The sequence below is a fragment of the Chaetomium fimeti genome, assembly GCF_033439085.1.
Source record: "Chaetomium fimeti strain CBS 168.71 chromosome Unknown B0H64scaffold_1, whole genome shotgun sequence".
NCBI classification, from domain to species: Eukaryota; Fungi; Ascomycota; class Sordariomycetes; order Sordariales; family Chaetomiaceae; genus Chaetomium; species Chaetomium fimeti.
This window is the reverse complement of record NW_026944329.1, coordinates 3,622,779-3,650,183: the sequence shown is the minus strand read 5'-3', so window position 1 is coordinate 3,650,183 and position 27,405 is coordinate 3,622,779. Positions and strand designations below refer to the sequence as shown.

Sequence of the window (27,405 nt, the reverse complement as noted above, 5' to 3'; positions counted from 1 at the left end):
GCAGTGCGGCAGCTGCAGCCCCATGGTGGGGTTGCTGCGTTGCTTAGCAGGTGGGGCTACAGCACGGTGTGAATGGCACCAAAGCAAGCGGCTGCTTTGACTTCGAGATCGAGAGCAGAGCGCTTTGTAGGTAGGGTAAGGTGATCAATACCCTTAGAAATTATTAGCCATACGATGTTCCAAGAACGCACAGAGAGAATTCATCTTCAAACTGCCATTTCATCCGCAGTGAATCTCGAACCACCTCGGGCGCCCTGCTTCAGCCTCTGCCGCATGGAGGTTGGGGAACCGTCAATTCATACTGTGTAATGGTGAATCTCCAAACGCCCGCCAGGCGGTGGATCGGGATTGACCCCACCTTCTGCCCCATTCAGCAAGCGTTGTTGGCCCGCCAAGGCAGGCGAGAGGCTGAGCGGTGGAAAAGACACCTGTTCACTCGACCTGAATGCAGCTTTGTCACTGACAACCCCAAGATACAAGAAGCCTCAACCACTTCTCGACCTTGGTTTCTTGGGATATCCCGCTACACTTCATTTTCTCCCAAACAACTCGAGGCCTATTCGCATACCCGCCCGGTATCGCTAGGAATTTAATCCATTGGCCTCCCCAATTCCCTCCCACTCTACCTGTCCTTTTCTGCCTTTAAGTAGCCCAGAGTAAGTTTCACCTTGGTGCCACGTTCCCCAGCCCGCCTTTCCTTCCCCATTCCCGACCGCCTGTTCTGTGTTCCCAGAACCCCAATTGCTTCCTCAAACAAACACGCAGTACGCAGTCGGCTCACAATCTCGCTGTAAACAGAACAGGAAAATTCAAAATGCAGAAGGCCCACAAGTTCGCTCTCGGCCTGCTCGCTGCGGCGGCAGTTGCCACGGCCTCGGATGTTGTCCAGCTGAAGAAGGACACCTTCGACGACTTCGTCAAGGCCAACGACCTCGTCCTCGCTGAGTGTAAGCCACCAATCGCACTCTCGCCAGCTACTCCCATGTACTAACAGACCTCCCCAACCAGTCTTCGCTCCGTGGTGCGGCCACTGCAAGGCGCTCGCGCCCGAGTACGAGGAGGCTGCTACCACGCTCAAGGAGAAGGATATCAAGGTCGTCAAGGTCGACTGCACAGAAGAGGCCGACCTCTGCCAACAACATGGCGTTGAGGGCTACCCCACCCTGAAGGTCTTCCGTGGCCTCGACAACGTCTCCCCCTACAAGGGCCAGCGAAAGGCTGCTGCGTACGTTGCCCCATCAACCGCTAAGCATGGCCATCTCGCTAACAGACATGCAGCATCACCTCCTATATGGTCAAGCAGTCCCTGCCTGCCGTCTCTGAGGTCACCAAGGACACCCTCGAGGAGTTCAAGAAGGCTGACAAGGTTGTCCTTGTCGCCTACGTTGACGCCTCCGACAAGGCGTCGAGCGATGTCTTCACCGAGGCCGCTGAGAAGCTCCGCGACAACTACCCCTTCGGTGTCAGCACCGACGCTGCCCTGGCCGAGGCTGAGGGCGTCACCGCTCCCGCTGTCGTCCTCTACAAGGACTTCGACGAGGGCAAGTCGGTCTTCTCTGAGAAGTTCGACGCCGAGGAGATCGAGAAGTTCGCCAAGACGGCTGCCACCCCCCTGATCGGTGAGGTTGGCCCCGAGACCTACTCCGACTACATGTCGGCTGGCCTCCCCCTTGCCTACATCTTCGCCGAGTCGGCCGAGGAGCGCAAGGAGATCAGCGAGAAGCTCAAGCCCATCGCTGAGGCCCAGCGTGGCGTTGTCAACTTCGGTACCATTGATGCCAAGTCGTTCGGTGCCCACGCCGGCAACCTGAACCTCAAGACCGACAAGTTCCCCGCCTTCGCCATCCAGGAGGTCGCCAAGAACCAGAAGTTCCCCTTCGACCAGGACAAGGAGATCACCTTCGAGGCCATCAAGGCCTTCGTTGACGACTTTGTCGCCGGCAAGGTCGAGCCCAGCGTCAAGTCTGAGCCCATCCCCGAGACCCAGGAGGGCCCGGTCACCGTTGTCGTCGCCAAGAACTACAACGACATTGTCCTTGACGACACCAAGGATGTCCTGATCGAGTTCTACGCCCCGTGGTGCGGCCACTGCAAGTCTCTTGCTCCCAAGTACGAGGAGCTCGCTGCCCTGTATGGCAAGAGCGAGTTCAAGGACCAGGTCGTCATCGCCAAGGTTGATGCCACCGCCAACGACGTGCCCGACGAGATCCAGGGCTTCCCCACCATCAAGCTCTACCCCGCCGGCGCCAAGGAGGAGGCCGTCACCTACTCGGGCTCCCGCACCATTGAGGACCTCATCAAGTTCGTTGCCGAGAACGGCAAGTACAAGGCCAGCGTCTCGGAGGAGGTTGAGGAGGCCGCCGAGTCGGCCGAGACCGAGGCTGCCAGCGAGACCGAGACCAAGGCCGAGGAGGCCAAGGAGACCGATCACGACGAGCTCTAAAGGAGAACATGTCTTTATGTGTAATCTAGAAATGCTTTTTGGGGTTTTCTTTATGGACCACGGGCACACGGAATGACGCCCGGGATTCTGGGTTTGGGTTTGCCAAAACGCGCATCTGTCTAATGAATGAAGTCTGTTACGATCGCCACTTGTCCCAAGTTATCCCTTTGTGACCGACCGAGTGCCACCCCCTTTAACTACTTGTGCCTGCCTTCAGCCGTTGCTGCTGCACCATCTGCAAGGGGCACAAATTCTGCCCGCCCAAACGTGCGAATGCGGGGCCCCGATTGGCTCCGACCGTAACGGTCAGTTTGTCGCATGCTCACTCACCCTTGCCAAGGTGGTAGCCCAGGTGCCCAGGCCTAAACTCCCGCCCGTCCCGGAGTGAGCGCATGCCACCCACCGGCGCCAACCAACTGTGCCTCGCTCGCCCAAGAATAATTTTTAGGATTATATTGCGCCCCCCCCCCCCCCACCACCCATCCCGCGTCGTTTTTAGTCCTTTTTTTTTCTCCTACTCTCCTTTTTTACACACAGCACCGCACAGCACAGCACAGCTACCCCTCGTCCCGGAAATACCATGGCCTCGCGAATCCTATCCCACGGCGCCCGCGCCCTGTCGAGAACTGCCGCGCCGACGGCCCGCGCCTTCAACACGTCTGCTGCGCGGCTGAATGCCGTTGCTGCGGGTGTTGCGCCGCCGCTGCCTGCTAGGAGGCCTGTGGGTGCGCTGAGGGGAGGGTACGTTGCTTTTCTTTGTTTTGTTTGTTTCTGCCCCGCGGTGGTGGTGGGGGTGGGGTGGAGGGGCACATCGCCCGGATTGTCGGCGGCATGAAAGTTTAGGTACCTAGGAGCGGTTGGGCTGACGGTGCTGGTGACAACACAGGCTCTTCGGCTTCTTCCTCGGCAGCTCGCTCGCCGCCGGCGGCGTCTACTACTACGCCATCCAGGAGTACAAGGCCTCGAATGAGCTGCTGACCGAGGACATTTACGTGCGTGTTTGCATTTGAGGACATGATCCCGCTGCACTGCTCTTCTTCTTCTTCTTCTATTATTCTTCGATATTCGTTATGCGCGCCCCTCTCGCTCGCCCGCCTGCCTGCCTACCTACCTGCCTTCCCGCGTTTCCGATCGACACGGCGCTGCTGTTGCGTTTTATAGACAGACTTCCGGTTTGGGGAAAAGACAAAGACAAAGACAAGAGAAAAAGAAAGAGAGAGATGATAGACAAATAGAGGAGGTGGGGGGTGGGGGTGGGCGAGGGTTGAGGCGTAATTATCTTGGTTTATTTCGTGGGCTGGGGGCTCTGCTGGCTGGCTGGTGTTGGTGACGCTCTGACGGGCGCTGCTTGCGCTGGCTAACCGGGGAGCTCCGTGTGACGAGGCTGACAGTCAGGTCTTAAGTGGCATAAGCTGACTAGGTGTGGTGGACAGGCCCTTCAAGACACAGTTGAGCGGTTGAGCAAGTACCTGACGACGCTCGAGGAGAAGATGGAGGCGATGGAGAGGAAGCGATGAGTTATGACTGTGATGGATGGGATGGGGCGGCCTTGGGATCTTTGGGAATAGGCGTGGATATGGGGTTTAATGGGAGTTATATGCTGTTTTTGGGAGAGCATGTTGTTGATGTGGGAGCATCAGAAAAGGGTGTCGCGTGCCCATCACATTGCGTCCGTAGTTTCCTTGACCAATATCGAGATCTCAACACTCGGCCTTCCATGTGTGAATTCCCTAAATCCTAGAGACTCTAGTAATTTTACTTCGTTCTTTGTATTGGACTCCCACCACATCCCACCATCTCGAAATGCCTGTTGGATGTTCTGAAACTCGACGTCACCGGCCCGCTTGCCATGGGTGCCCCCGGTCCTCGTCCGGCGTTGTGGACCCGAGCTCGGTTCTCGCTCAAAATCTCCCGAACCTGCACCAACCATTCCGCTATCACTTCCACTTCTGCCCCACCAACCTCGAGCATCGACATGAATAATTTCGGAGTCATCGAGGTCGCCAGCACGGCGACAAAAAACACACCGGGGTGGGCCTACGTACCGGATACAGGGCCTGCGCTGTCCGCTGCATTGCAGCCCGCCAACCGAAAACGCGCCGCACGTAAACAGGCCGCCCTGAGCTTGTCCGATCTCTCAGCACGCGAGGAGACGAGGATACGAAAGGATCTCGAAACCCTCGACCGCGATAGCCACAGAGATGCGAACATTCCGATACCGCCCCGGCCAGGAGGAAGTAGGGGTATGCATACGCGTCCAGTTCAACGAGTGAAAGTCCGAAGCTGACTATGGTGCAGCTCAAAACAAGCACACCCCAAACGTGCGCAAGATCCTCCAGTCGCAAAAGACATTCGCCAACCACCTCGATGACTACCAAGCGATGCTCGCCCTAGCCGAGAGCAACCCTGCCGCCGCAGCAGCTATGAACGCAGCACTGACCAAACCATCCACACCCACAACGGCCGCCTCGAAGAGTGCCTCGCCAGTACCCACAGCAGCATCCGCCGGTGGGAGCAAGCGGTCAGCGGCGGCGGCGAAACGAGCAGCAGCGAAGGAGAAACAGGAACAGGAAAGGAAAAAAGCGCGACAAACACCCAAAGCAGAACCAGAGCCCGAGGCCGAGCCACAACAACAACAACACCAACAACAAGACGACCAAACCGACGTCGAGATGACCGACGCCACGGCACCGACCGAACCCACGCCAACCTCAGCGCCCGAACCAACAACCCCCCAACCATCCACCTACCCGCGCGAGAGCCTCATCCTCCCGGCGTACGCCAAGCCGCCGCCCGCGGCGCACCCGGGCGACGGCGACCCGCTGCTGGTCTCGCACGTGCCGCCGTTCCCGTCCGACGACGAGCTGCGGGCGCTGATGGAGGCGCCGCCGCTGAGCTACCTCGAGGCGCGCGCCGCCTGGGGCGACGAGGAGCGCCGCTACCCCGTGCGCGCCTTCTGCGCCGTGTGCGGCTACTGGGGCCGCGTCAAGTGCATGAAGTGCGGCACGCGCGTTTGTGCTCTGGAGTGCCTGGAGGCGCATCGCGAGGAGTGCGTTTCGCGGTATGGGTTGTGATGGGTGGGGGTGGGTAAAGAGGAGGGCTGTAGGGTGGGAGGTTTGAGGCGGATATATTGGGGAACGCGGGTGGTTCCGCTGCTGAGGCATACAGTTTGATACCCATTTATTGTTTTTGAATCCAGAAACAACGGTTTTGCACCACTATCCTCACCATCCTACGAGTCGGGCTGCTCGACTCTAGGCAAGATGGGCACTCTCTTGGTCTGCTCATGGGCACAAGATGTGATCATCTCGGAGGACTCTTTGGTCCTCCCCTTTCTCATAGTTTATCTATGCCCCAGAGGATCTACCTCTTAACCAGACTTGCCCAGCCATCACAAGACAAGACAGATTCCCAAAACCCAGTCGAACGCCGTCAAGCCAACCAACCCAACCCAACCACCCCTTTACTCCAGCCCAAAAACAAGACAACCAAAGAAAACCACCCCCACCCCCAAAGCAAAACAAAACAAAACAAAACACAACAAAATCTCAACATTCAAACACTCCCCAACCGAAACTTCACATCCCCCTTCGTCGCCCCACCCACACAAACCCCCTCAAAGCTCCCCTGCGGACACGCCTCGCGCGCCGCGGCCACGCAGCGCGCCCACCGGTCCTTGGACACATTGATGGTGGCTCCCGCGGCGCGCTCCGTCGCCTGCAGCTCAAAGACAGCCTTGCCCGAGCGGCCGACCGTCTCGGCGGGGCTACCGCCGCAGCGTGTGGCCAGCGGGCCCGCGATGGAACCGCAGATGGCGAGGGAGGCGGCGTATTCGTCGTAGAGGACGAAACGGCTGTGGTACGGGGGTTAGTCTGGTGTGGAGAGAGGGCTTTCTTGGGGGGTGGGTGGTGGAGGGTGAGATGGTTGGGGGGAGGACTTACGTGGAGGTGTCGAGGCAGACGACGTCGCGGACGGAGTTGGGGTTGATGGGTTTTTGGCGGCGGAGGGAGAGGCCTTCGTAGTAGGATTGGGGGACCATCACCCGGCGTTGCTGGTATTTTTCGTACCAGGGTTGCGGGGGCGCCGCGAGGGCGAGGGTGAGGAGGGTGAGGAGGACGAGGATGAGGCGGGACATTTTGTGTTTGGTTTTGGTTTGGTCTTGTTTGGTTTGAGGTGTGTGTGTTGTTGGGATCGTAGCCGTGAGATGGAAGCTGGATGAAGGAGAGAACGGCTTCTTTAGGCCCCGCGGTTCAGGTCGATTCAGAAAAGAGCGAAGATATGTATGTACAAACGTCAAGGACAACCGATCACAGACCGAGATACGAAAGAAGTGGTGATGCCAGCATCTGAGCAGAGAGATGCCCTGGGGAGATAATGAGTTCTCAGCCACGGACCGTCAAGGTGTTAACCTGTCAATCTTGAAAACTGACACAGGAACCAGACCACGACAAACGGCGGGCACCCTGGTTTTCAACCTCTTCCACAACCTCGGAGCCTCGGAACTCACTAACTACGACAGGGAGTCTCCCGTTTGTTTCTTATGGGCCCCTGCCAAGCCGGCGGGGATCGTCGGACGTCACCAAAAGTTCGGTGCGCCGATGGAGGATCTGATCGGCAGCAACCTGCAACGGCTTACCACCAAGCAAACGCTGAACATGACCTCGGTGCATCACGGGGTACAGTTTCCCCGACCAAAAGATCATCCGTCTCTCTCCACCGGCGTGATAAGCGTCAATGGCGGAGGTGCGGAGGATGACAGTCAGCGGTCTTTCTGGAGTTCAGGCTGTGCAGAGGGTGGGTGCGACTCCAGATCCAAGTTTCGAAGTCTTCGATAGGGGGACCCGGGCAGCTGCTGAAACACAAGCGAGGGGGTGAACCTGGTGTTGCTGATTGGTTGGTCCAGGGGGTGACGTGACGACCCCTGAAAAGAAGACAAACGGCTCGCAGTGACTTGCCATCGGATGCAGGGAATGCCAGATCCTCCATGGGTCTTCAAGACCAGTCAACGACAGCACCGGGCGAGGAGATGTGAATTTCACGCGCATCACCCTGCAATGACGAAAATTGGGGATGGTGGGCAAGCCGGCGGATCGTGGGGCGGACATGGAGGTTCCGATATACCTTGTGATGTGGGGTGAGCAAGACTCCAAGACGGAGCCACTCAACCACTGCGCTGGGTAACTACTGCACAGATGAACGGAGCCGACTGTTGATCGCGTGCCGTGTATATTCAACTCATTGGAAGCGAACATTGGACCGCCGCCCTTCACAATATCCACCGTCGGTCCTTAAAACACGGTGTTTTCAAGTCCGCCAACGGCGGTGCGGTGTTAGCTTACTTGGTAAACCCACAAGAGTTAGCCCGCTACACAGTAAGCGGAACATATGAAGGCTACCGAGAAAACCTGGAAACCAGCTTCGGGTTGGCGGCGGGCGACATTCAAACGACTCCTGCCGAAACGGGCGTTTGCCTCCGCTCCCCACACACACCGCAAACACCGCAATCCCCGGCATTACGATACTTTGTCCCCTTGCATGTCTTGCTCTGGCAGGCCCATACGCCCAACTTCCCTTCCGATCCTAGTGTGTTGGCGCACATGGCACAGGTGGTTGCAGCTGGCTCGTTGACGAACGTACACACTGAGCAGGTCCTCGAGTCCCAGGGACCGGGTGCGGGAGGTCGAGTGTGTTTTGGTGCTGGCGGCTTGGGATTCGGTTTCGAGGGTTTTGGGTTGCTGGGCGTATCTGGCTTGCTTGCTGCCGGCTTCGCGACCGGGTTTCCCAGATCCTCATCCAGGGTCAGATCGATCGCTTTGACGACCGGCTTCCTCGACCCGAAACTCCGCAGTTCCCGCAGTTCGTCTTGTGCATCTTGATCGTCGGGATTCTCATCTTCGCAGATCTTGATCATCCCCCTTCCCTTCGAATCGACGAGTTTCTTGCCGTCGATATCAACCGCGTCCGGGCCGGATATTGTATCGTCTTCGTAGTCGTCACCGCTCTCGGTTTCGGATCCCTCGTCGTCCCCTTCTTTCTTTGGTTCTTCTTTTTTCTGTTGGTCAAACCGAGCCAGAGCTGCGGCGGCCCTTAAATCCCTCCCTCTCGCACTCCCCGCCACTCGTGGTTTCCCCGCGACCTTCTTGCCCTTCTCCAACTTCTGCTTCGTCTCGGCATCGTCGCCGAGAGCGACGCCGTTTGCCCCGAACTTTTTGAGGATGCGGCGTTCTTTTTGTTCTTTGTAGGTGAGGGTCTTCTTGGCTTTCCGTTTCCTATCCCGCGAGCGGTATGTGCCGCCGCAGAGATGCTCCGGCAGTACTTCGCCAGGGTCGACCATATTCTTCTCAAACTCGCCGGTTGACAGAACCGCACCCCTTCCCCAGAGGCCTTCCCCCGTAAAGCCGCGAGACCACAGGCCACGCATTTGCTCCGCATATTGGTTTCTTACCGCCCAGAAAGCGCGGGAGTGGTTCATCTGTTTACAATGAGCCAGCCTGAGATGTCAGCAAAGATATCAACCATACGAGGCTGAAGAGACGCACTCATGCATCATGACCATCTGCACATAGTTGAAAGGCAGCCAGTGCCCAGAACGGGCCTTGAGCACCAGCTGGATGACCTCGCCAGCATTGAAATTCCGGCCGACAAACTCGGGATTTGGCTCGTACTCCTCCAGCGACATGACCGAGAGGCGGTGCTCCCGCATGACAGGCACTGCACCCACGTTAACATGCACATTTTTAAGAAGGGAAATGGTTCTTCTTACAGCATTGAGCCGCGATCCTCTCCAGAAAATCCTGCGCAATTTGCTCGCCCGACCCTTTCAAGGGCTTAATGAAAACGATACATTCATTGGGCTGCGATCGCTTTGCGTTGAGGCGCTGTATTCCTAATGGCATAGTGTCGCGTCGGAAAGGGTACAGGGCCGGTATCAAATTTGACTACAGGATCTAGCCGGTTGTCACAAAGTTAAAGAAAGAAGAAGAAAGCAACCTAGTGGCAAGGAATGCCAGAGATGGAAAAGTGAGGCACGAATGACATTACGCGATGGGACAAGGAAAGAGTGATGTCGCGTCAAGAGGTGGCGCCTAGTCACGTGATACCCTTAGCCATCAACGAGAAGACTCCTAGAATCAACGGGCATGATATAAATATGTCTGCAATAAACCCGACCGGTAGCCTAGGGCTCTGTCCGACATTCGATCCCAATCTTGGGTAACTAACACTAAGAGTAACCCTAGTCTAGTATCTACACCCATCATAGTTCGTAAGCCATTCCCTTTCTACCGCTGAAGCATGCAACATGCAAGCATAAATCACAATTATTCCCCAAATACCTAATCTACCTCCTTCGGGCACCACCACCACCGCCAGCACCGGGCCCCGAATCGCCCCTCTCAGCAAGCGATACAACCTCACTGATGCCCGCAGCCTCTTGCTCTTCTTCAAGCAGCGTAATCTCTTCACGGCAGTCCCACCACTTTTCCTCGCTCAACTCAAACGCCTTGGACTTGATCTCCTTGACTGTCAGCGATTCGGGTTGGATGCCCTTCCATCGGAGGCCCGTCATGAGAATCTCCTGCCACTCGTTGGAGGTGCGCTGGAAGAAGTCGCGGCGGGATTCGAAGGGCTAGAAACACAGTTAGCGTGGTGAGGGGTGATTAAAGGTAGGTTGAGGGGGAAACTCACCCTCGGGTGCGGCAGCCCGTCATCAACTGTTGTAGCCACCGACTCGGTTTCCTCCTCTTCCTCTGAAGGGACGGGAGATGGCGCAGAGTCCGCGTTTGACGTTTCGTCAACACTCTGCTTCTTCTTACGCTTGCTCGGCGTGAACAGGTCCTCCTTTGGCTCTTCCTCCTCCTCGTCGTCGTCGTCGTCTTCATCTTCGTCCTCATCCTCATCCTCATCATCATCTTCGTCGTCGGATACCTATAACTATGGTTAGCGCTGCGTCGCCTATCGTGGCGTCAGGGGTACTCACAACCCAGTCCTCCACCGGCCGGTTAAAGACCTCCTTGCAGCCATCCAACTTCCCCAGATCGACGGCATACATGTCGTCAAACGTAAACTCGCGGTCCCCCTTCTCAAACGTGCCGCCATAAACATACAGCACATCATCCTGCACCGCAAGCAGGGCATTAAACCTCGGGTGCGGAAACTCCAACCGAACCGGCATCTCCCTCACCACCCTCTCCTCCCTCTCCTCCTCCTCCTTCTTCCCCTCCCCGCCACCCCCCTCCTCCTCATCCTCATCCTCCACCCCGGCCCCCGCCCTCAACGCCGCCAACCCCCTCAACAACTCCTCCTCATTCTCCTTCGCCCTCCCCCTCCTCCCCCCAACCGCCCTCTGCTCCCCACCACCACCACCCCTCCCCTTATTCCCACCACCACCCCCACCCCTAGGCTTCTTCAACCCCAACGGAAAAAACCGATTCCTCTCCACATTCCACGCAAACAACGCATTAAAAAACTCGCTGTCGATCCCCTCCTCGCTCTCCTGCACGTCGTGCACGCCGCCGAACAGGATCCCGCGCCCGCGGTGCCACGCCATCGTCGCGCCCGCGCGCGCCGGGTTGGGCGCGTTGGCGGGCTTCTTGCGCCGCTCCCACCGCACCGTGGGCGGGGCGCCCGCGGGCGCGTCGGCCGGGGTTGGGGTCACGCGGAGGAAGAAGCAGTCTGTGTGTAGCAGGGGGCGGAGGACGTTGCGTTGGGTGTTGTGGGCGGGTTGGCGGGTGGATTGTTGTTGTTTGTTGGTTGGGGCGGTGGTTTTGACGCGGGAGTAGCCGCCGTAGAGGACGGCGCCCTGCTCGTGGGGGAGGAGGGTGAAGGAGGAGCGGGCGTCGGGTTTGAGCTGGGCTGGCGGGAGGGTGGGGTTGTGCCAGACGAAGTTGGTGGTGTCGTAGAGCCAGAGGTCCGAGAGGTATTTGGTTTGGTGGGCGGTGTCCTGGAAGCCGCCGAAGAGGATGATGTAGTTCTTGAAGTAGGTCATGCGGTGGCCGGAGCGGGCGGGTGGCGTCTTGCCCTTGGGCTCGAGCTTGGTCCATTCGCGGGAGGTAGGGTCCAGCTTCCAGAAGTCGTTGTAGTGGTAGAAGGTGCCCTGCTTGGGGGAGCTGAACTCGCCGCCGAAGAGGTAGACGGCGTTGCTCTGGTTGCCGCCGCGGGCCCAAGCATGGCCGCTGCGAGGGAGGGGTGCGTTGGGAGAGGTGACGCAGCGCCACTCGTCGCGGTCAATGTAGTAGACCATGAGGTCGTTGAAGAAGGTTGCGAGTGAGCCGTTGAAGTACTCGCCGCCGAAGAGCAGCAGCTGGTTGCTGTTGGTCGGGTTGGCCAGGAAGGTCGCCGCTGAACGGGCACGTGGGGGTTCCTCAACCACGGTCTCTGTGATTTTGAGAAATTTCTCCTGCTCTTTTCGGTACTCTTCGAGCACGGCATCCATATCAACGTCCTCGGCATCACTACCGTCCATCTTCGTCGCCTTCACTTTCGCCTTCTTTTCAGCCTTTTTCTCGGCCTTCTGCTTCTTCTCAGCCAGCTTGGCCTTTTTTGACTCGGTCTTGCCCTTTTTGTCTTTCGCCATCTTGACTGTGTTTAATTTATGCTTTGATCTTGAAAGTTTGTGTGAATGAATGTGTATTCAAGTTGGGCAGCCGTTGAATTGCAGAAACTGAAGTGCGGAGAAGCAAGCACCCTTATACTGTTACAGTTTTCGGTGAAAAATGGATCCACCTCAAATCATGTACGAACGAAGCTACAGTTTGCGTTTGCATATCTTGAGCCTGCAAGTGTTGCGTAAAACATACGACAGAGGCAAACCTAAATGGTGAGTCAGAATTGTAATGATACACACATCCTCCCGTCCAAGCGCGCAACTACGCGGTGAAAAGTGGCGTTTTTTCTTATCACCCCTCCTCTGCTATACATATCTATGTCGGCTATATTCGGTATCTAGGCCACCCATGGCCGTCTTGGATGCTCATGCCTACATCTATGATGCGTCTAGAGACGATATGCTCTGTAGCCAGCCAACTCCGATGATGCTTGGGGACCTGACTGCAGCGTCAGACCTCTGGCCCTTCATCCAAGCGAAATTTACGAACGGTAGCCGTTCTCCTTCAGCCAGGCGGCCACATCCGCCCGGTCACGCTCAATCCACGTAACCTTGGATCGGATAGCATCCAAGCTCTGAGCCAGGGATTGGTCAAATCCGTTGGTGCTCTTGCCCTCGAAGAACTTCTCCACCTGCGCGAGCTGCTCCTTCTTAGTGAAGCTCGACGTGAAGATGGTGACCATGGTGCCCAGCATCGAGAGCGCTGGCGGCAGCTTCTTGACAAGCTCCTCCCAGTTCTCCGTCATCCAGGTGTACAGCGCCTCGATACCCTCTGGATGGCTGCGGAGGCCGCTGGTCGGCATGTAGATATCTTGGTCCTTGATCTCGCCACTAAAGAGAAGGTCAAGGGTCCGCTTGATAAGCTCGGGGTCCTTGGCCCGACCCAGGCAGCGCAGTGCCGTGTTGCGCTCATCGCTGTTAGTTGACGTGCGGTAAAAGTTGAGGACCGCATCGTACTATTTTCCGGTTAGCATTGACACGATACCGAGCAACAGTGACAAGCATACCTCGTCCTTGCCGCCGTACTTCAGGGCCATGCTGAAAACGCTGCCCCGAATGTTGGGGTGGACTGCCGCCCTGTCGCCTGCCATGAACCTCTTGAACATGTCCTTGGCGGCGTTGATGATAGTCTCATCTCCGCTAATGCCGGCAGTGCCAAACATCATGCCCTTGAACTGCTGCAGAATATGGCCGTCGTTCTCCGAGAATTCCCAGCCCAGTTCGTGCGCCTTGGCGCTCACGAGGAAGCGTAGGAACCCATCGAGGGCGTCGCGGTCCGCTTGGTTCTCGAACATCCAGGCACTCTGCACCGAAGAGACTCGAGAAATGATCTCGTTCCAGACAACGAACTCGGTTTCGGAGTTGAAGCCCTTGAGCAGGCTCAAAACACCCGATGTGCTCTGGTAACCAGATGTGGCGAGAGCACCGGCATCGGCAATCATACCCGCCCTGTCTTCAACGCTTAGAAGCCCTTGCTTCGCCGCATCGCCCAGCTTCTTAAGCCGCTCCGGCGAGTAGGCAGTGCGGTACAGACCAGTGTGGTTTGCGTTCAGCTTGAAGAAGTCGGTGCTCGGCACCTTGAAGGTATCCTCCCGCTTGTCCAAGGTCTGCGACTCGTCGATGCCGTCCTTGGTGCGCAGGCCAAGGAATACAGGGTAGATAACCTTGTCCTCCTCGGGTTTGGTGTCGCCGGTGCGAAGGAACCGGTTCTGCTTCAGTTGGATGGTCTTGTCATCCTTCTCCGACACGGTTACTACGGGGTAACCAATGTTCTTGGTCCACACCTGCATCACCTCTTCCACGCTCTTGCCACTGGCCTCCGCAAGGGACGCCCACAGGTCCCCGGTTTGGGTGTTACCGTAGGCATGCTTCTTCAGATACTGCCTGACACCCTCGAGGAAGGTGTCCTCGCCGAGGTAAGTCGAGATCATGCGCAGGACGCAGGACCCCTTCGAGTATGAGATGGCGTCGAAAATTTGGTTGATCTCGTCGGCCTTCTTCACGGGAACCTCAATCGGGTGACTGCTCCGGAGCGAATCCAGAGCAAGGGCACGCTGGAGGTTGTCAACCACGTACGACTCCCAGACCTTCCACTCCGGGTAGAAGACGTTGCAGGAGTACCACGAGGCCCAGGTGGCGAAGCCCTCGTTGAGCCACAGACCGTCCCACCAGTCCATCGTAACGAGGTTACCGAACCACTGGTGCGCCAGTTCGTGCTGGACGACTTCGGCGACCCGCTCCTTGGTCGCCGCACCGCTGGCCTTTTCATCCAGCAGCAAGTCGACCACGCGGTAGGTTACCAGGCCCCAGTTTTCCATGGCACCTTGAGCGAAGTCGGGAATGGCAATTTGGTCCATCTTCGGGAGAGGGAACTCGATACCAAAGACCTTCTCGTAAAATGCGAGAGTCTTGGCAGCCAGATCAAGCGAGAAGCGGCCGTGCTCGATGTTCTGGCCGGGCGGGGCATAAACGCGGACGGGCACCCGGAAGTCGTTGCTCTCGATGCAGTTCAGCTCGCCAACGATGAAGGCCACCAGGTATGTCGACATAAGGGGGGACTTGTTGAAGCTCACAGCCTTCCTAGTGCCTCCCGTCTGCTCGGACTTGACCTTGGCCTCGGAAGCGACATCCATGTTGCTCAGGCAAGTCAGGTTCTCGTCGGCGACGAGCGTGACGGTGAACTCGGCCTTCAGGGAGGGCTCGTCGAAGCAGGGGAACGAACGGCGTGCATCGGTAGGTTCCATCTGGGAGACGGCTAGGATACCCTCGCTGCCGTCGGGGTTCTTGTAGGTCGACCGGTAGAAGCCGGCCATCTTGTCGTTGAGCTGGCCGGTGAACTTGATCTCGAGCTGCGCCTTGCTTCCCTTGGCGACGGCATTGTCAAAGTCGAACTTGCTAACCTGGGTGGCTTCGTTGTACGACACAGTAGGAGACGAGCTGCATCTACGGTCAGCTGGGCTGCAATGGCCAAAAGGGCAGGGGAACTGGCTGACCTGACTGTTTGGCCGTCCGAGGTAATCTTGGAGCTGTGAATCTCAAGCTCCAGGGTGTGCAGCGAGATGGACTTGGAGTCCTCGGCGACGTCGAGATCGATCACCACGGTGCCGTCAAATGTCAGTTTCTTGAAGTCGGGCTCCAACGTGACATTGTAGTGCCGCGGGATGACGTTGGCGGGGAGAAGCTCCCGGCCCTGCACGTTAACCCCACCTGCCATTTCGGAGGCAGCTTGTGTTCGGCACATGTTGTGACGGCGGTAGGAGCAGTGGCGCACTGGTGGGCTGCAGAGGCGAAGAGTTCGTTGTTGTGAGAGCGGCCGATGGCGGTATGAGGTTGTAGCAGTGGTTGATGAGGAGGGCAGGCGACTCAAGACAGAATAACTGCGGGGTGACGATTAGCTCAGGCACCTTTGACCCCCCCTGGGTCCCTGACGTCCTTTAGGAGTGGTGCGGGTCCCCTGGGCCGCCGTATGCGAGAGCGTACCGTGATGTAAAATTCTTCGACGTCAAATGGGTGCGACAATGCAGCGACGCTCCTGCCTGCGCGACTGGTCTCTGCACTCCACGACAGAAGGTACGAGCAGCAAGATGAGAGCGAAACATCTTGAAGGAGGGAAAAAGAAGAGAAATCTATAAATGAGAAACAGTATACATGAATGTACAGTGGGTCCCTATCATACACTTTTTGGTCAGATTGAAGCATTCCTCATCCCAAAATTCAACCGCAAATGATGAATCGCTTTGTTGCCAGCAGAGAGAGAGAGCGCTGCGCCGATGAATGCCGCACAGGCCCCTGCCTGCCAATGCGGCAGGTGCCGGTAGTCGCTTACCTCTTTCGGCAAGCGGTCAGTGACAGGGGAGCATGGTAAAGCCGGAATCGTTTGTTTCGAGCTTCCAGAAACGAAATACTATGGAGAACGGAGAAGAATGTTTACGTACAGGCGTCAAGTATGGTTTATTTGGGACAAGGTCCAACTCGTTTTCGGCAGCTGGTCTGGTGCTGCGGGTACCCCCAAAGAAAGTTGTGTAATTACCGTCTTGCATTACTGAGTACGCGGTATATTTCAATACTTTAATAGTCGGAGCCCAACCTTGACGACTGGACCACCCGCATCTGTCACGAGGAGCCTGACTCCTGTCGCAAACCGAAGGTGTCTGATATAGAGGGCAGTCCATACGAGGGGCAGAAATAACATGCCTTCCTTCACATCAAAGTGGCCCAACGAAAGCGAACCACAACCGTGGGCGTCATCCAAAGAGACGTGCGCCGGCAATCCAGAGGACTAACTAATCGATCAGAAAACCGGAAACCTCTCCTCGTGTTAGAGACAAGAGCTCCCGTCTCGAGATCAATTCCATCTGTCAAGACCGTCCACATTCCATCGGAGAGTGATCTGGCGTGTTTGGTTCTTTTGGTGGAGACCTGCCAGCTCCAGACCCGCTCTCCGGAACCCGCAGCGGGGTAACTTGAGCAGCTTGGTGATGGAGGGGTTGAGGAGGGGCAAGCAGCTGGGTTAACATGGCAGACTGGAAGCTCGGTGAGGAGCATAAGATTATTTTTGACCTTGACCCAATACCACTGCGGGGGCGGCCAATGTCTTATACTCATCACAGCACGTTGTTGGGAAAGGCTTCCTGGACCAAACTAGGACTCACTCTCCATCTCGCGTCTCTTGCTCCCGCAGTTGCACAGGGGGTAGCTCCGACAACGGCGGGATTTCCAAGGAGTTTCTGACCCCCGCGCTCACCAGAATTCGCTGGGCAAGACGGACTTTGCTCGCCCCGTCTGTTCGCCCCCCAACGTAAAAGCCCGCCGTAGGTTTGTTTGGGCTGCACGCCATCGTCAGAGCGAAGTTGTTAGAGCAGGGGTGGAAACGGGAGCAATCGAGCGCTCCTTCCCTCCGATTTGTTGAGTGATTCATGTTGTATGACAGGCGCATTTTAACAGCCACTAACAGTCCCCATCAATGTCCCCTGCAGCGCCTTATCACCCCACCAAAACAGATCCTGCCCCTCCTCGACCACACCTTGATCAGAAGCTTCTCCCAGCTCCGATCGACTTCTTGACCTCTCCCTTTCCTCTTTCTCTCAGCAACCCGTCTCCCCACAACATTGAGAGAACTGCCAACCAAGCTCAACCCAAGGTACGTATCCAGCATTTAGCTTCGTCTTCCCTTATCCTCTTCGACTCCATAGCCTCTTGACCTCCTAAACAACGCGAGTCCCGTCTGGCGGTTTTGGGCGTCGATGAGGCTTGCGGGAAATCCTATCCATCATTGCAATTGAGCGAATTTTGTCCATAAGATGGGCAAATCGCTCTATGGCTCGCACATGGCTCTGCTACCTAGGTAGTTAAAGCTGTCGTCGTACCCCCTACCACAACCCCTTCTTAACCTTGCAACGTTTGAACAGCTCATTCCATTGCCCACTCTCAATCCCAAGTGACTCACTGACACCCAATTGCCAGAATCATCCACAATGACCATCTCCAAGATCCACGCTCGTTATGTGTACGACTCTCGCGGTAACCCTACCGTCGAGGTCGACGTTGTGACCGAGCTTGGCCTCCACCGTGCCATCGTCCCCTCGGGCGCTTCTACCGGTTCGTCGCACCGATCCCGATTTCGTAAGCAGCGGCGTAACTGACGGTTGTGGTGACACAGGGCAGCACGAGGCTTGCGAGCTCCGCGACGGCGACAAGACCAAGTGGGGTGGCAAGGGTGTCCTCCAGGCCGTCAAGAATGTCAACGAGGTCATCGGTCCCGCTGTCATCAAGGAGAACATCGACGTCAAGGACCAGTCCAAGGTTGACAAGTTCTTGATTGACCTCGATGGCACTGCCAACAAGACCAAGCTTGGTGCCAACGCCATCCTCGGTGTGAGTCTGGCCATTGCCAAGGCTGGCGCCGCCGAGAAGGGTGTGCCTCTCTATGCCCACATCTCGGACCTTGCTGGCACCAAGAAGCCCTACGTCCTTCCTGTTCCTTTCATGAACGTCCTTAACGGCGGGTGAGTCGGGATGTTCGCTTCGCAGACTCGTAGGGCACTTTGCTGACTAGACTCGACAGCTCGCACGCTGGTGGTCGCCTGGCCTTCCAGGAGTTCATGATCGTCCCCTCTGCTGCGCCTTCGTTCTCCGAGGCCATGCGCCAGGGTGCCGAGGTGTACCAGAAGCTGAAGGGTCTAGCCAAGAAGAAGTACGGCCATTCCGCCGGCAACGTCGGTGACGAGGGCGGTGTTGCCCCCGATATTCAGACCCCCAAGGAGGCCCTCGACCTGATCATGGACGCCATCGAGGCGGCTGGCTACAAGGACCAGATGAAGATCGCCATGGATGTGGCCTCGAGCGAGTTCTACAAGGAGGACGCCAAGAAGTACGACCTCGATTTCAAGAACCCCGAGAGCGACCCGAGCAAGTGGCTCACGTACGAGGAGCTTGCCAACCTGTACAGCGAGCTTTCCAAGACCTACCCCATTGTCAGCATTGAGGACCCCTTCGCCGAGGACGACTGGGAGGCCTGGAGCTACTTCTACAAGTCGCAGGACATCCAGATTGTTGCTGATGACCTGACGGTCACCAACCCCCTCCGCATCAAGCAGGCCATTGACCTCAAGGCTGCCAACGCTCTGCTGCTCAAGGTCAACCAGATCGGCACTCTCACTGAGTCGATCCAGGCTGCCAAGGACTCGTATGCCGACGGCTGGGGCGTCATGGTGTCCCACCGCTCCGGTGAGACTGAGGACGTCACCATCTCGGATGTTGTCGTCGGTATCCGCTCTGGCCAGATCAAGACCGGTGCCCCGTGCCGGTCTGAGCGCCTTGCCAAGCTCAACCAGATCCTCCGCATCGAGGAGGAGCTTGGTGACAAGGCCGTTTATGCCGGCGAGAACTTCCGCAAGGCGGTCCAGCTGTAAGGGAGCCCAGCGCATGACTCGCTTGGAAGGAAACTGGCAGAACTTGGCTGGGTTGGGAAGGTGTTTACCTCGGGAAAAAATGATCTCGGCATGGTTCATGAAAATGGAGGTAATGTGGCTTTAGAAACAAAGAAATACCAGGCCAATGCTGCCATTATGATTGATGATTTCGCTGTTTCGCATCCTGTTCTTGAAGAGTTTGTGAAGTTACTCGTTAAAACCAAGCGACAGCCGGACCGACCACACCATGGTGAGTGTTGACGATGGACAACGGAATAAATACCATTTAACTCAGCCAGTAGGATACCTGGTAATTGGTTACTCCAGATTGATATCTGGGGGTGAAAGCGCTGCAGAAGATCGAGGGTGTCAACTGCCGGACTTCGCTTTTGTCAGATGGTCACAGCTGTAAATGGTTGCTCCAGCGACGACAAATAATTATTTGGTGCAGAAACAAGAAAGTGGGTTTCTGATTCGTCGCGACCTGCAACCCCTCAAATTACCCGAAACTGGAGCGCGTTCCCCCTCCTCCGACAATTCAACTTCCCAGAATGCGACAGACCAGGTAGGTCGACGAGCTGCTATTGCCAACAACGGCTATATTGTTTCTTTTCTTTTCGAGCGCAGCTTGATTTCTCGACACTTGTTCCTCCGCCTAAGTTGCACGACCCCTCACCAACCATCCCCCGCTAAGGACGGACCCCTCCACCAAGATGGCGCCCAACGACGCTGTCAACTTCGATATCATCGAGGACCATAAAGAAAATATCCAGGCCCTCCCGAGCGGCCGGTCAGCCAAGAAGCTGGCCGAATTATTCTCCCAGTCGCCGCTTCAACCCCAGTTGACCCCGTCACCTTTGGACACCAAGGATGTGAACGACAGCATCCGTGCCGAGTTTGAGGAAGAGCTGGCACAGATTTCCGAGTCAGACGACCCTCTCGATATCTACGATCGCTATGTGCGCTGGACATTCGACGCGTATCCCACGGCCCAGGCCACCCCGCAGTCCCAGCTACACACGCTTCTCGAGCGCGCAACCAAGGCGTTTGTGAGCTCGGCCCAATACAAAAACGACCCCCGCTATGTCAAGATGTGGCTACACTACATCACCTTCTTCTCAGATGCACCACGGGAGGCGTTCGTCTTCCTCTCACGGCACTCGATCGGTGAAACGCTCGCGCTATTCTACGAGGAGTATGCCGCTTGGCTCGAGGGTGCCGGCAGGTGGGCGCAGGCGGAGGAGGTCTACAAGCTGGGCATCGAGCGGGAGGCCCGGCCCGCAGCGCGGCTGTTGCGCAAATTTGGCGAGTTTGAGCAACGGAGAGAGCAGCAGGCAGAGGCAGATGATGGCCCATCATCCCCTGCGCTACCAGCGGCTCGGCTAGCACTTGCCGCAAAGGTTGACCCATTCGCCGCCGCTGCCCCCGCCGCTCATGATCCGCAGGCGCCACGACAGCCCGGTGGACTCGGAGGACCGTCGTCAAAACCCGCGCGTTCGAAGCTGGCTATCTTCTCCGATGCGGACGCCGAACCTGTGGCGCCAGCCATGTCATCACGTGGCGCAGGATCTAAGGGATGGGATAACATCGGGTCTCTGTCTGACCGCAAAAAGGAGAACGTGATGGAACCTAAACCATGGGCTGGGGAAACATTGAAGGCCGGAGGCAAGAAGAGCGGCGCAAAGATGGCTGTTTTCAGGGATGCGGTAAGCCCAAGCCCCGTCTTCCTGCCACAACCAGGTGTTGATCATTATAGGACTAATGCGTGGCGGTCTGGCGTAATATGTATCCAGTCTCTGTCTAAACAGCTTTCGCAATCACACATCCCAATCCATCATAACAAGGTCCAGGTCACGGTGAATCCTGCCAACGGGAAAAGGGAACGCGTGTTTGTCGATTTGCGGGCGATTTATCCGACTCCTGATGAACCTGGTACTGAACTTAGCTTTGAGGAGGTCTGGGCTGCGAATAAGGGATGGCTCGGTCATGAATGGGAAGACGAAGAGCTGCCTTCCTTTGCGGATGAGAACTCCATGGGAGAGGTGAATGCTTTGGCGGATCGCGTTTCGCAGAAGCTGACAATCCACCGTGACGTCTTGCGGCTCGACGAGAACGGTGCCCCTATCTACCCAAAGCAGGCAAAGCCACGGAAGAAAAAGGTGGTCGAGGTCAATGAAACACAAATCAGTATGCCGGTCTTCGTTCTTGTTATTTTCATCTCTAACACTGTTGTTGTAGTCAAAGCAAAGTTGGACTCGCCTTCTGGGCCGAAGATCAAAAAGAAGAGGCGGTCCACCGCCGAACCAACCATGACACTGCACACCAAAGCAGCCACTGACGACATTTATGATATCTTTAACGCACCGCTCAAGCCAGCTGGCCATGAAATAGGCGACAGCGATGATGAGGGTGGTTACGAATCTGATGACTACACAAGCGGCGCCGAGAGCACGGTGACCACGACCAACATCCCACCAAGCGAAGCAGGCGACGAGGAAGAGGAGGCCGGGGAGGAAGATGAGGACGAAGCCTCGGATGCGAAGAGCGTGGCCAGCGAATGGTCAGAATTCTCAATGCACAAGCACATCCCTGACCTCGAGCGAGAGGCCGAGGAGAGGGACGAGACCCAGGTTTCTGATCTGATCGACATGGGCCAGGAGGCTTCGGCAAGGAGCGGCCGGGAAGATGACGAGGACGACGATGACTTGGAACCTCCTAGAACGAGGACCATGTTTGTGCCGATACCTCCGGAAGACTATGTCCCCTCACGACGGCCGTATAGGGACCCCGTCGAGGCGGCTAATAACCGCCTTCCCTTTATGACACCGATCACGGAGAGGACCGAGACTTCGCTGGATATAACAACCGGATTTGGCAAGACGCCGTCAAGGAGGCGTGCTGAGGATCTGCTAGAGGAAGACGAGCTTGAGGACGAGGAAGAAAACCTCGATCTGGAGCCGCTGAGCAGTCCTCTACGAGAGGTGATAGAGGAGGAAATCCCGAAGGGGAGAGTCCCTCAGCCCCTTCTCCCGAAAGTGAAGCCAGCCTCGGCCGGCACGCCCTTTGCGCCAAAAGCACTTATCCCCAAGGGTCCCATTATCAAGGAGACCCAGTGCAACCCCGTTGATGAGAGTGTACGGGCAGAAATTCTGGCGAACATCCACCCCCCGCTCAGCTCGTATGGTGGGTTTTACGACCACAGGGGTGAGAAGTATGAGAGAGGGTCTGAGATTCGGAAGTTTGCCAAGGCCGCGGGCAAAGGAAGCAGGACCAGCACAGACAAGACGGGCAACCTAGGCACCGCCGTCGTTCTTGAGTTTCCCGGGATAAAGTCACAGTACACCATCCGGAAGGAGCTTGGTGCCGGTGCCTTCGCGCCAGTGTACCTGGTCGAAAACTCTTGTCCAGATGGCAGCTCACCCAATAGTGAAAATCAAAACGACGAGAACGGTCCGGTTGCCGTGATGGGCCGCGGCAGCTTCGCCAGCACACACAACCGGCGCCACGAGCGTGAGGCCCTCAAGATGGAGGATCCGCCAACACCCTGGGAGTTCTACATGATGCGCCTCGCGCACTCTCGTCTCGGCCCGCAGCACCGCGCAACTGCCTCCATCTCACCCGCCCTCGAAATGCACCTCTACCAAGACGAGGGCTTTCTCTTCCTTCCCTTCCACCCACACGGTACCCTACTCGACGTAGTCAACCTCTTCCGCGGCGAAGCCTCAGGCGTCATGGACGAGCAGCTGGCCATGTTCTTCTCGATCGAACTCCTCCGCACCGTCGAGGCTCTCCACGCCAAACAGATCATGCACGGCGACATCAAGGCCGACAACTGCCTACTCCGGCTCAGCCTCGACAGCAACGATCCAGACCACCAACAACTCTCCTCCCAATACCACGCCTCGGGCGCGGGCGGGTGGGCCGGACGCGGCGTGACCCTCATCGACTTCGGGCGCGCCATCGACGCGCGCGCATTCACCCCGGACGTGCGCTTCGTGGCCGACTGGAAGACGACGGCGCAGGACTGCGCCGAGATGCGCGAGGGCCGGCCCTGGACCTGGCAGATCGACTACCACGGCCTCGCCGGCGCCCTGCACGTGCTGCTGTTCGGCAAGTACATCGAGACGGTGCGGTGCGACGCCGGCGGGCTGGCCACCTCGGGCGCGGGCGGGCGCCGCTACCGCACCCGCGAGAGTCTGAAGCGCTACTGGCAGACGGAGATCTGGGCGGAGTGTTTTGATCTGTTGCTGAACCCGGGGGCGTTTGTGGAGGGGGAGGAGGGTGGGGTCATGCCCGTGCTGAAGGGGATGAGGGCGGTGAGGGAGAGGATGGAGGGGTGGTTGGAGGGGAATTGTGAGAGGGGCGTTGGGTTGAGGGGGTTGATGGGGAAGGTGGAGGCTTGGGCGCAGAAGAGGAGGTAGGCGTGGTTTTGTTTGGGTGGGTTTTTGTGACTGACTTCTTTTTTTTTTCGTATTGTTGTCTCTTCTTTTCCCTGCTATGGTTCGAGGTCGATGATATCCTTTGGTAAAGACAGTCATGAATATGAGATGCGAGGGTTGGATTTGTGCTGGGTATTCATTATTATTTATTTTCGATATCCACTGAGTATCAGTCTTTGTTCTCTAGCTTCCGCCCTATCCAGGAGACAAGTTTTGTTGTTGTACATACAAGTACACGTCTTGCTCAGTCCTCCACGAGCTCAACACACAAACACACAAACGACGGGAATCCTGCCCAGTCTGTTCAATCGCTCTCACCGCACGAGTCGCACGACTCCTCGTCCTTCTTGCTCTTCCTTCCCTTTGCCTTCCCCTTCGTCCCCTTCTTGGCGTCTTTCTCGGCCTTCTTATCGACCTGCTCCTGGATCTTCTGCCTCTCCGAAGCGCCCTTCGCATTTAGTTCCTTCTCCTTCTCCTTGAACTCAGCACTGTCTGCGTCCATCCCGACCAGACTCTCAAGCAGCTTGATCTCGTCCGCCCAGATCTGCTTGTTCTCCACCGTCTTGCCATCCGGCCCCTTCTCGTCGATGGGCGTCTCGAGCACCATCGGCAGCCCCTGCAGCGGCTCGTGGTTCATGATGCTGTGAAACGCCCGCAGCCCCAGACAGCCGGTGCCGATGTTGGCGTGTAGGTCGCGGTGCGACCCGAAGGGCGCCTTGCTGTCGTTCAGGTGGAAGGCGCGCAGGTACTTCATGCCGACGACCGAGTCGAACTCGGCCATGGTCTTGGTGAAGGCCGCGGGGGTGCGCAGGTCGTAGCCGGCGGCGAAGGCGTGGCACGTGTCGATGCACACGCCGACGCGCGCCTTGTCGTCGACCAGGGCGATGATGTCGCGCAGCTCCTCGAACCGCGACCCCACCACGTTGCCGCTGCCGCACATGTTCTCCAGCAGCGTCACCACCGTCTCCGTCGCCTTGTGCGCCCGGTTGAGCTGCGCCGCGATGCGCCCGCACGCCTCTTTCATGGTCGCGCCCCCCGTCGACCCCGGGTGGAAGTTGTACAGCGTGATGCCCAGCGCCTCGCACCGCTGCAGGTCGTCGAGGAAGTTGTCGTAGGCTTGGGTGGCCTTTGCCTCGTCGGCTTGGGCGAGATTGACGAGGTACGAGCCGTGCGGGAGGATGTGTTTGCGGGCGTCGTAACTGTGCTGCTTGAGCATGGCGTGGAATTGGGTCTTGGCTTCGTCTGCGAGCGGCGGGCTGGTCCATTTCCGCTGGGATTTGAGGAAGAGGGCGAAGGCATTCGCGCCGATGTGGGTGGCATTCTCGATCGAGTTTTGGACACCCCCGGCACTGGAGACATGAGCTCCAATATGCATCTCTCGCTTGAGCGACGCAACAGCTGTCCGGGTTGCTAGCAGGGTGCCTTCGGCGGTCTTCTTGGTAGTTTTGCGCTTTTTGGGGGCAGGTTTCTTGTCTTCGGCAGGGCTAATGTTTTCAACATCCTCGCCGTTGAGTTCCGGTTCGCTGGGAGTAGTTTTGCGCTTGGAAACCTTCGTTTTGGTCGTCTCAATCTTGGCCTTGGTCTTGACCGAAGCCCCCGAGGCACCAACTGCTCTCGCGACAGGGGTTTTTGATTCAACTGCCGCTGCCATCGCCTGGGCTACCTTCCGAGCCGACTGTCGGACCATTGTAAAAACGTCAACTGATTGTGGTTGTTGCGGATATGAAGAAAGTGGTTTCGTTAATCCGAGTTGACTCGCGAAGGTGCCGAGGATCCACAGCTTGACTCGAGAGTGAAGGCGCGGTAACACAGACGCGCCACGAAGTCACGTGAGAATGGGTGGGGTCCCAATTAAACCATCCCGGACCGGAGCCGCCTCCGTTAACGACCTCCTACCTACAAACGGCGCCGGCGACGGAGGCCGGAGGCGTCACTCAATTTACTTCACCCACACTGACACGCCTCCCGCCTACCATGCCGTCGCCGCCGCCGTCGCCGACCAAACCAGTGGTCCCCGATCTCCGGCCATGGAGCCCGCCTGCGGACCCGGACAAACCCCCCTGCCCTTACCGAACGGGCTTCACCGTCGACATCAAGAGCCACGTCCCGCCCGCTCCCTTTGGCGGACGAGACTACGGCCCCGGGCGACGGCCTATGGTGTCCCAGCTTGATCTGCGGACCCTCAAGCAGACCGAGATCGTCATGGCCAACCCGCCGCTCGAGACAGAAGACCCGCCCGTCCCGCGAATCCACACCTTATCTGTGACCCGCGATCTCGCCGTCGTCGACGGCCGAGGCGCCCAGCTGGCCCTCTGCACCATCAAACCAAAGGACCCGGTCGGCCATGGTCCCATCCAGGCAGTGGCCAAAATCTACGACCCGCTGTACTACTCTTTTCCCCACCCAGACGTGCCGAGCGTACCCTGCGATGTCACGCGGTTTGCCGAACAGGACTACGCCCGCGAGGCTCTCGCGTACGAGCATCTGTAGGCCGTTGGCCAGGCCGGATCCTTTGCGCCCAAGTACTTTGGGTCATGGACCTTTACCGTCGGCCTCCAGATGGGCAAGACAACCCCGCCGCAGTCCCGTTCGGTGCGCCTCATCCTTATCGAGTACATCCCGGGGAAGAGCATTCGCGAGCTCTGTGCCGAACCCACACCCACCGCCGCCGTGTTTAGCGAGGTATACCGCTTAGAGGTGCTCGCCAGAATCTTGGATGGCGTGGCAAACCTGCGGTTTAAGGGCATCAGCCAGCAGGATCTAGCCGCACGCAACGTCATCGTCCACGCCCCTCCCAACGCCCATGACCAGACGGCAGCGCAGCCCGGCACGATTCCACGCGTCGTGTTAATCGATTACAACTTCGCAGTCGTCGACGCCGAGACGACACACAAGAGACGACCCTACGCTGGCACGACGCTCCCCCCAAACCCCATGCGGATTTACTGGAAGAGCCGGCTAGAGGAGTTCGGCAGTTGGATTCCGGCCGCGTGGGAAACCAATCCCAGACTGCGTCAGGAATGGCTGAAAAAGCGCTTCGGAGGCGATAATCTGGCTAGGTATGCCCCCATCCGGGAAGAGCTCGAGTTCGCCGCGCCACCGCCCCCCCGCGCTCGCCAACCCCTGACTAGGGAGCTAGCCAAGTTTCCCGTAAACTTCTGGGGGGATGCCGCGGGAGATGCAGTTACGGGGTGTAATGGTGGAAAGAAAATGTAATAGCAGGCCCGTTACAGCTCTTGCGGAGGTAATATTTTCATTTGTAACGTGGTGTGATTAATTCTCGGCCTGATATGGTTCGTAAGTATTGGATGAATTAGCGTTGCAAGTCACGACCTTGCTGCTGGTCTAGATATATTCTTGTCGTATACTGATATACTAGGGCTCGCCGGGCCATCTGCTACTGATTACCTACAAAGGGAAACCATGCCTACCTAGTAGGCTACCACGGAATGACTAGAAAAGCGGCCTGGAAGGCTACGGCCGGAGCGCGGATGTGAGGAACCGGTTGAGACCGAACTAGTATCTCGCTCGATGATTGCAAGGGTGTTCGAGAAGATGGGGGATGAAAGTGTAATCACAACCCCAACCCTGACTGCCCTCTTGAGTGCTGACATGAAACCTGGAACTTTTAACTTTGGGCAAAACGGAGCGGGCGGGACGGCACAGTCGAAATCTTGAGACGATCTGACAGCCCCTCTCGTTATTTGCTAGCGCTGACCTTGAAATCGGAGCACGGACGACATGGTTCATCTCGAAGTTCAATGATTGATGTCCTGACCAGGGAAAAGTTCTGGAGGTGGGGTTTTGGACTATGTAAGTGATATGGAGGCACAGACCTCCCTGGCAACGTATCATGACATACCAAGTACCTCTTCTTGTTTGTTTTACTCTTTTTCTCATACCCAACTAACTACACAAGCAGCAAGGTCGTTAAGCGTTTGGGACGGCAAACGGCCAAGGTTGGTAGCTACAAATTTACACAGTGATTGTGGTCAACGTCTCCGTGAA

The 27,405-nt window shown here is 57.3% G+C and overlaps 11 protein-coding genes across 11 annotated transcripts; 6 read left to right on the top strand and 5 right to left on the bottom strand.

Moving 5' to 3' along the window:
- The first annotated feature begins 450 nt into the window (after positions 1-450).
- Positions 451-2,588, top strand: B0H64DRAFT_352766 (protein disulfide-isomerase precursor). The gene is made up of 3 exons (XM_062801496.1): positions 451-947; positions 1,009-1,225; positions 1,279-2,588. The coding sequence occupies exons 1-3, from the start codon at positions 815-817 to the stop codon at positions 2,441-2,443; spliced, it is 1,515 nt and encodes a 504-aa protein (XP_062664477.1). The 5' UTR covers positions 451-814; the 3' UTR covers positions 2,444-2,588.
- A 316-nt stretch (positions 2,589-2,904) lies between these two features.
- Positions 2,905-4,149, top strand: B0H64DRAFT_382303 (uncharacterized protein). Its single transcript, XM_062802861.1, has 3 exons — positions 2,905-3,184; positions 3,330-3,435; positions 3,877-4,149. Exons 1-3 carry the CDS (start codon positions 3,024-3,026, stop codon positions 3,958-3,960), a joined length of 351 nt encoding a protein of 116 aa, XP_062664476.1. The 5' UTR covers positions 2,905-3,023; the 3' UTR covers positions 3,961-4,149.
- A 202-nt stretch (positions 4,150-4,351) lies between these two features.
- Positions 4,352-5,526, top strand: B0H64DRAFT_382301 (uncharacterized protein). The gene is made up of 2 exons (XM_062802860.1): positions 4,352-4,686; positions 4,742-5,526. Exons 1-2 carry the CDS (start codon positions 4,419-4,421, stop codon positions 5,515-5,517), a joined length of 1,044 nt encoding a protein of 347 aa, XP_062664475.1. The 5' UTR covers positions 4,352-4,418; the 3' UTR covers positions 5,518-5,526.
- A 27-nt stretch (positions 5,527-5,553) lies between these two features.
- B0H64DRAFT_27900 (uncharacterized protein) lies at positions 5,554-6,605 on the bottom strand. Its single transcript, XM_062800017.1, has 2 exons — positions 6,385-6,605; positions 5,554-6,296 (listed from the first exon to the last, which is right to left on the bottom strand). Exons 1-2 carry the CDS (start codon positions 6,576-6,578, stop codon positions 5,999-6,001), a joined length of 492 nt encoding a protein of 163 aa, XP_062664474.1. The 5' UTR covers positions 6,579-6,605; the 3' UTR covers positions 5,554-5,998.
- Positions 6,606-7,789: 1,184 nt separating this feature from the next.
- B0H64DRAFT_27897 (WLM domain-containing protein) lies at positions 7,790-9,466 on the bottom strand. Its single transcript, XM_062800016.1, has 2 exons — positions 8,983-9,466; positions 7,790-8,934 (listed from the first exon to the last, which is right to left on the bottom strand). Exons 1-2 carry the CDS (start codon positions 9,144-9,146, stop codon positions 7,884-7,886), a joined length of 1,215 nt encoding a protein of 404 aa, XP_062664473.1. The 5' UTR covers positions 9,147-9,466; the 3' UTR covers positions 7,790-7,883.
- Positions 9,467-9,566: 100 nt separating this feature from the next.
- Positions 9,567-11,894, bottom strand: B0H64DRAFT_449557 (uncharacterized protein). The gene is made up of 4 exons (XM_062807097.1): positions 10,855-11,894; positions 10,422-10,767; positions 10,130-10,369; positions 9,567-10,070 (listed from the first exon to the last, which is right to left on the bottom strand). Exons 1-4 carry the CDS (start codon positions 11,874-11,876, stop codon positions 9,783-9,785), a joined length of 1,896 nt encoding a protein of 631 aa, XP_062664472.1. The 5' UTR covers positions 11,877-11,894; the 3' UTR covers positions 9,567-9,782.
- Positions 11,895-12,273: 379 nt separating this feature from the next.
- On the bottom strand, positions 12,274-15,384 carry B0H64DRAFT_27816 (peptidase family M1-domain-containing protein). Its single transcript, XM_062800015.1, has 3 exons — positions 15,041-15,384; positions 13,055-14,984; positions 12,274-13,003 (listed from the first exon to the last, which is right to left on the bottom strand). The coding sequence occupies exons 1-3, from the start codon at positions 15,286-15,288 to the stop codon at positions 12,530-12,532; spliced, it is 2,652 nt and encodes an 883-aa protein (XP_062664471.1). The 5' UTR covers positions 15,289-15,384; the 3' UTR covers positions 12,274-12,529.
- Positions 15,385-17,164: 1,780 nt separating this feature from the next.
- B0H64DRAFT_382291 (Enolase, C-terminal TIM barrel domain-containing protein) lies at positions 17,165-19,125 on the top strand. The gene is made up of 3 exons (XM_062802859.1): positions 17,165-17,645; positions 17,707-18,052; positions 18,112-19,125. The coding sequence occupies exons 1-3, from the start codon at positions 17,522-17,524 to the stop codon at positions 18,956-18,958; spliced, it is 1,317 nt and encodes a 438-aa protein (XP_062664470.1). The 5' UTR covers positions 17,165-17,521; the 3' UTR covers positions 18,959-19,125.
- Positions 19,126-19,450: 325 nt separating this feature from the next.
- B0H64DRAFT_27806 (protein kinase BUB1-like protein) lies at positions 19,451-23,216 on the top strand (the record flags this gene model as incomplete). The annotated part of the gene is made up of 2 exons (XM_062800014.1): positions 19,451-21,145; positions 21,197-23,216. Coding segments are annotated over exons 1-2 (3,494 nt in total), but the record flags the coding sequence as incomplete, so codon positions are not given.
- Positions 23,217-23,317: 101 nt separating this feature from the next.
- On the bottom strand, positions 23,318-25,160 carry B0H64DRAFT_382285 (xylose isomerase-like protein). Its single transcript, XM_062802858.1, has one exon. It carries the CDS (start codon positions 25,082-25,084, stop codon positions 23,702-23,704), a length of 1,383 nt encoding a protein of 460 aa, XP_062664468.1. The 5' UTR covers positions 25,085-25,160; the 3' UTR covers positions 23,318-23,701.
- Positions 25,161-25,371: 211 nt separating this feature from the next.
- On the top strand, positions 25,372-26,613 carry B0H64DRAFT_370134 (uncharacterized protein; the record flags this gene model as incomplete). Its single annotated transcript, XM_062802070.1, has 2 exons — positions 25,372-25,815; positions 25,888-26,613. 2 exons carry the CDS (start codon positions 25,372-25,374, stop codon positions 26,611-26,613), a joined length of 1,170 nt encoding a protein of 389 aa, XP_062664467.1.
- Between the last annotated feature and the right edge of the window lie 792 nt (positions 26,614-27,405).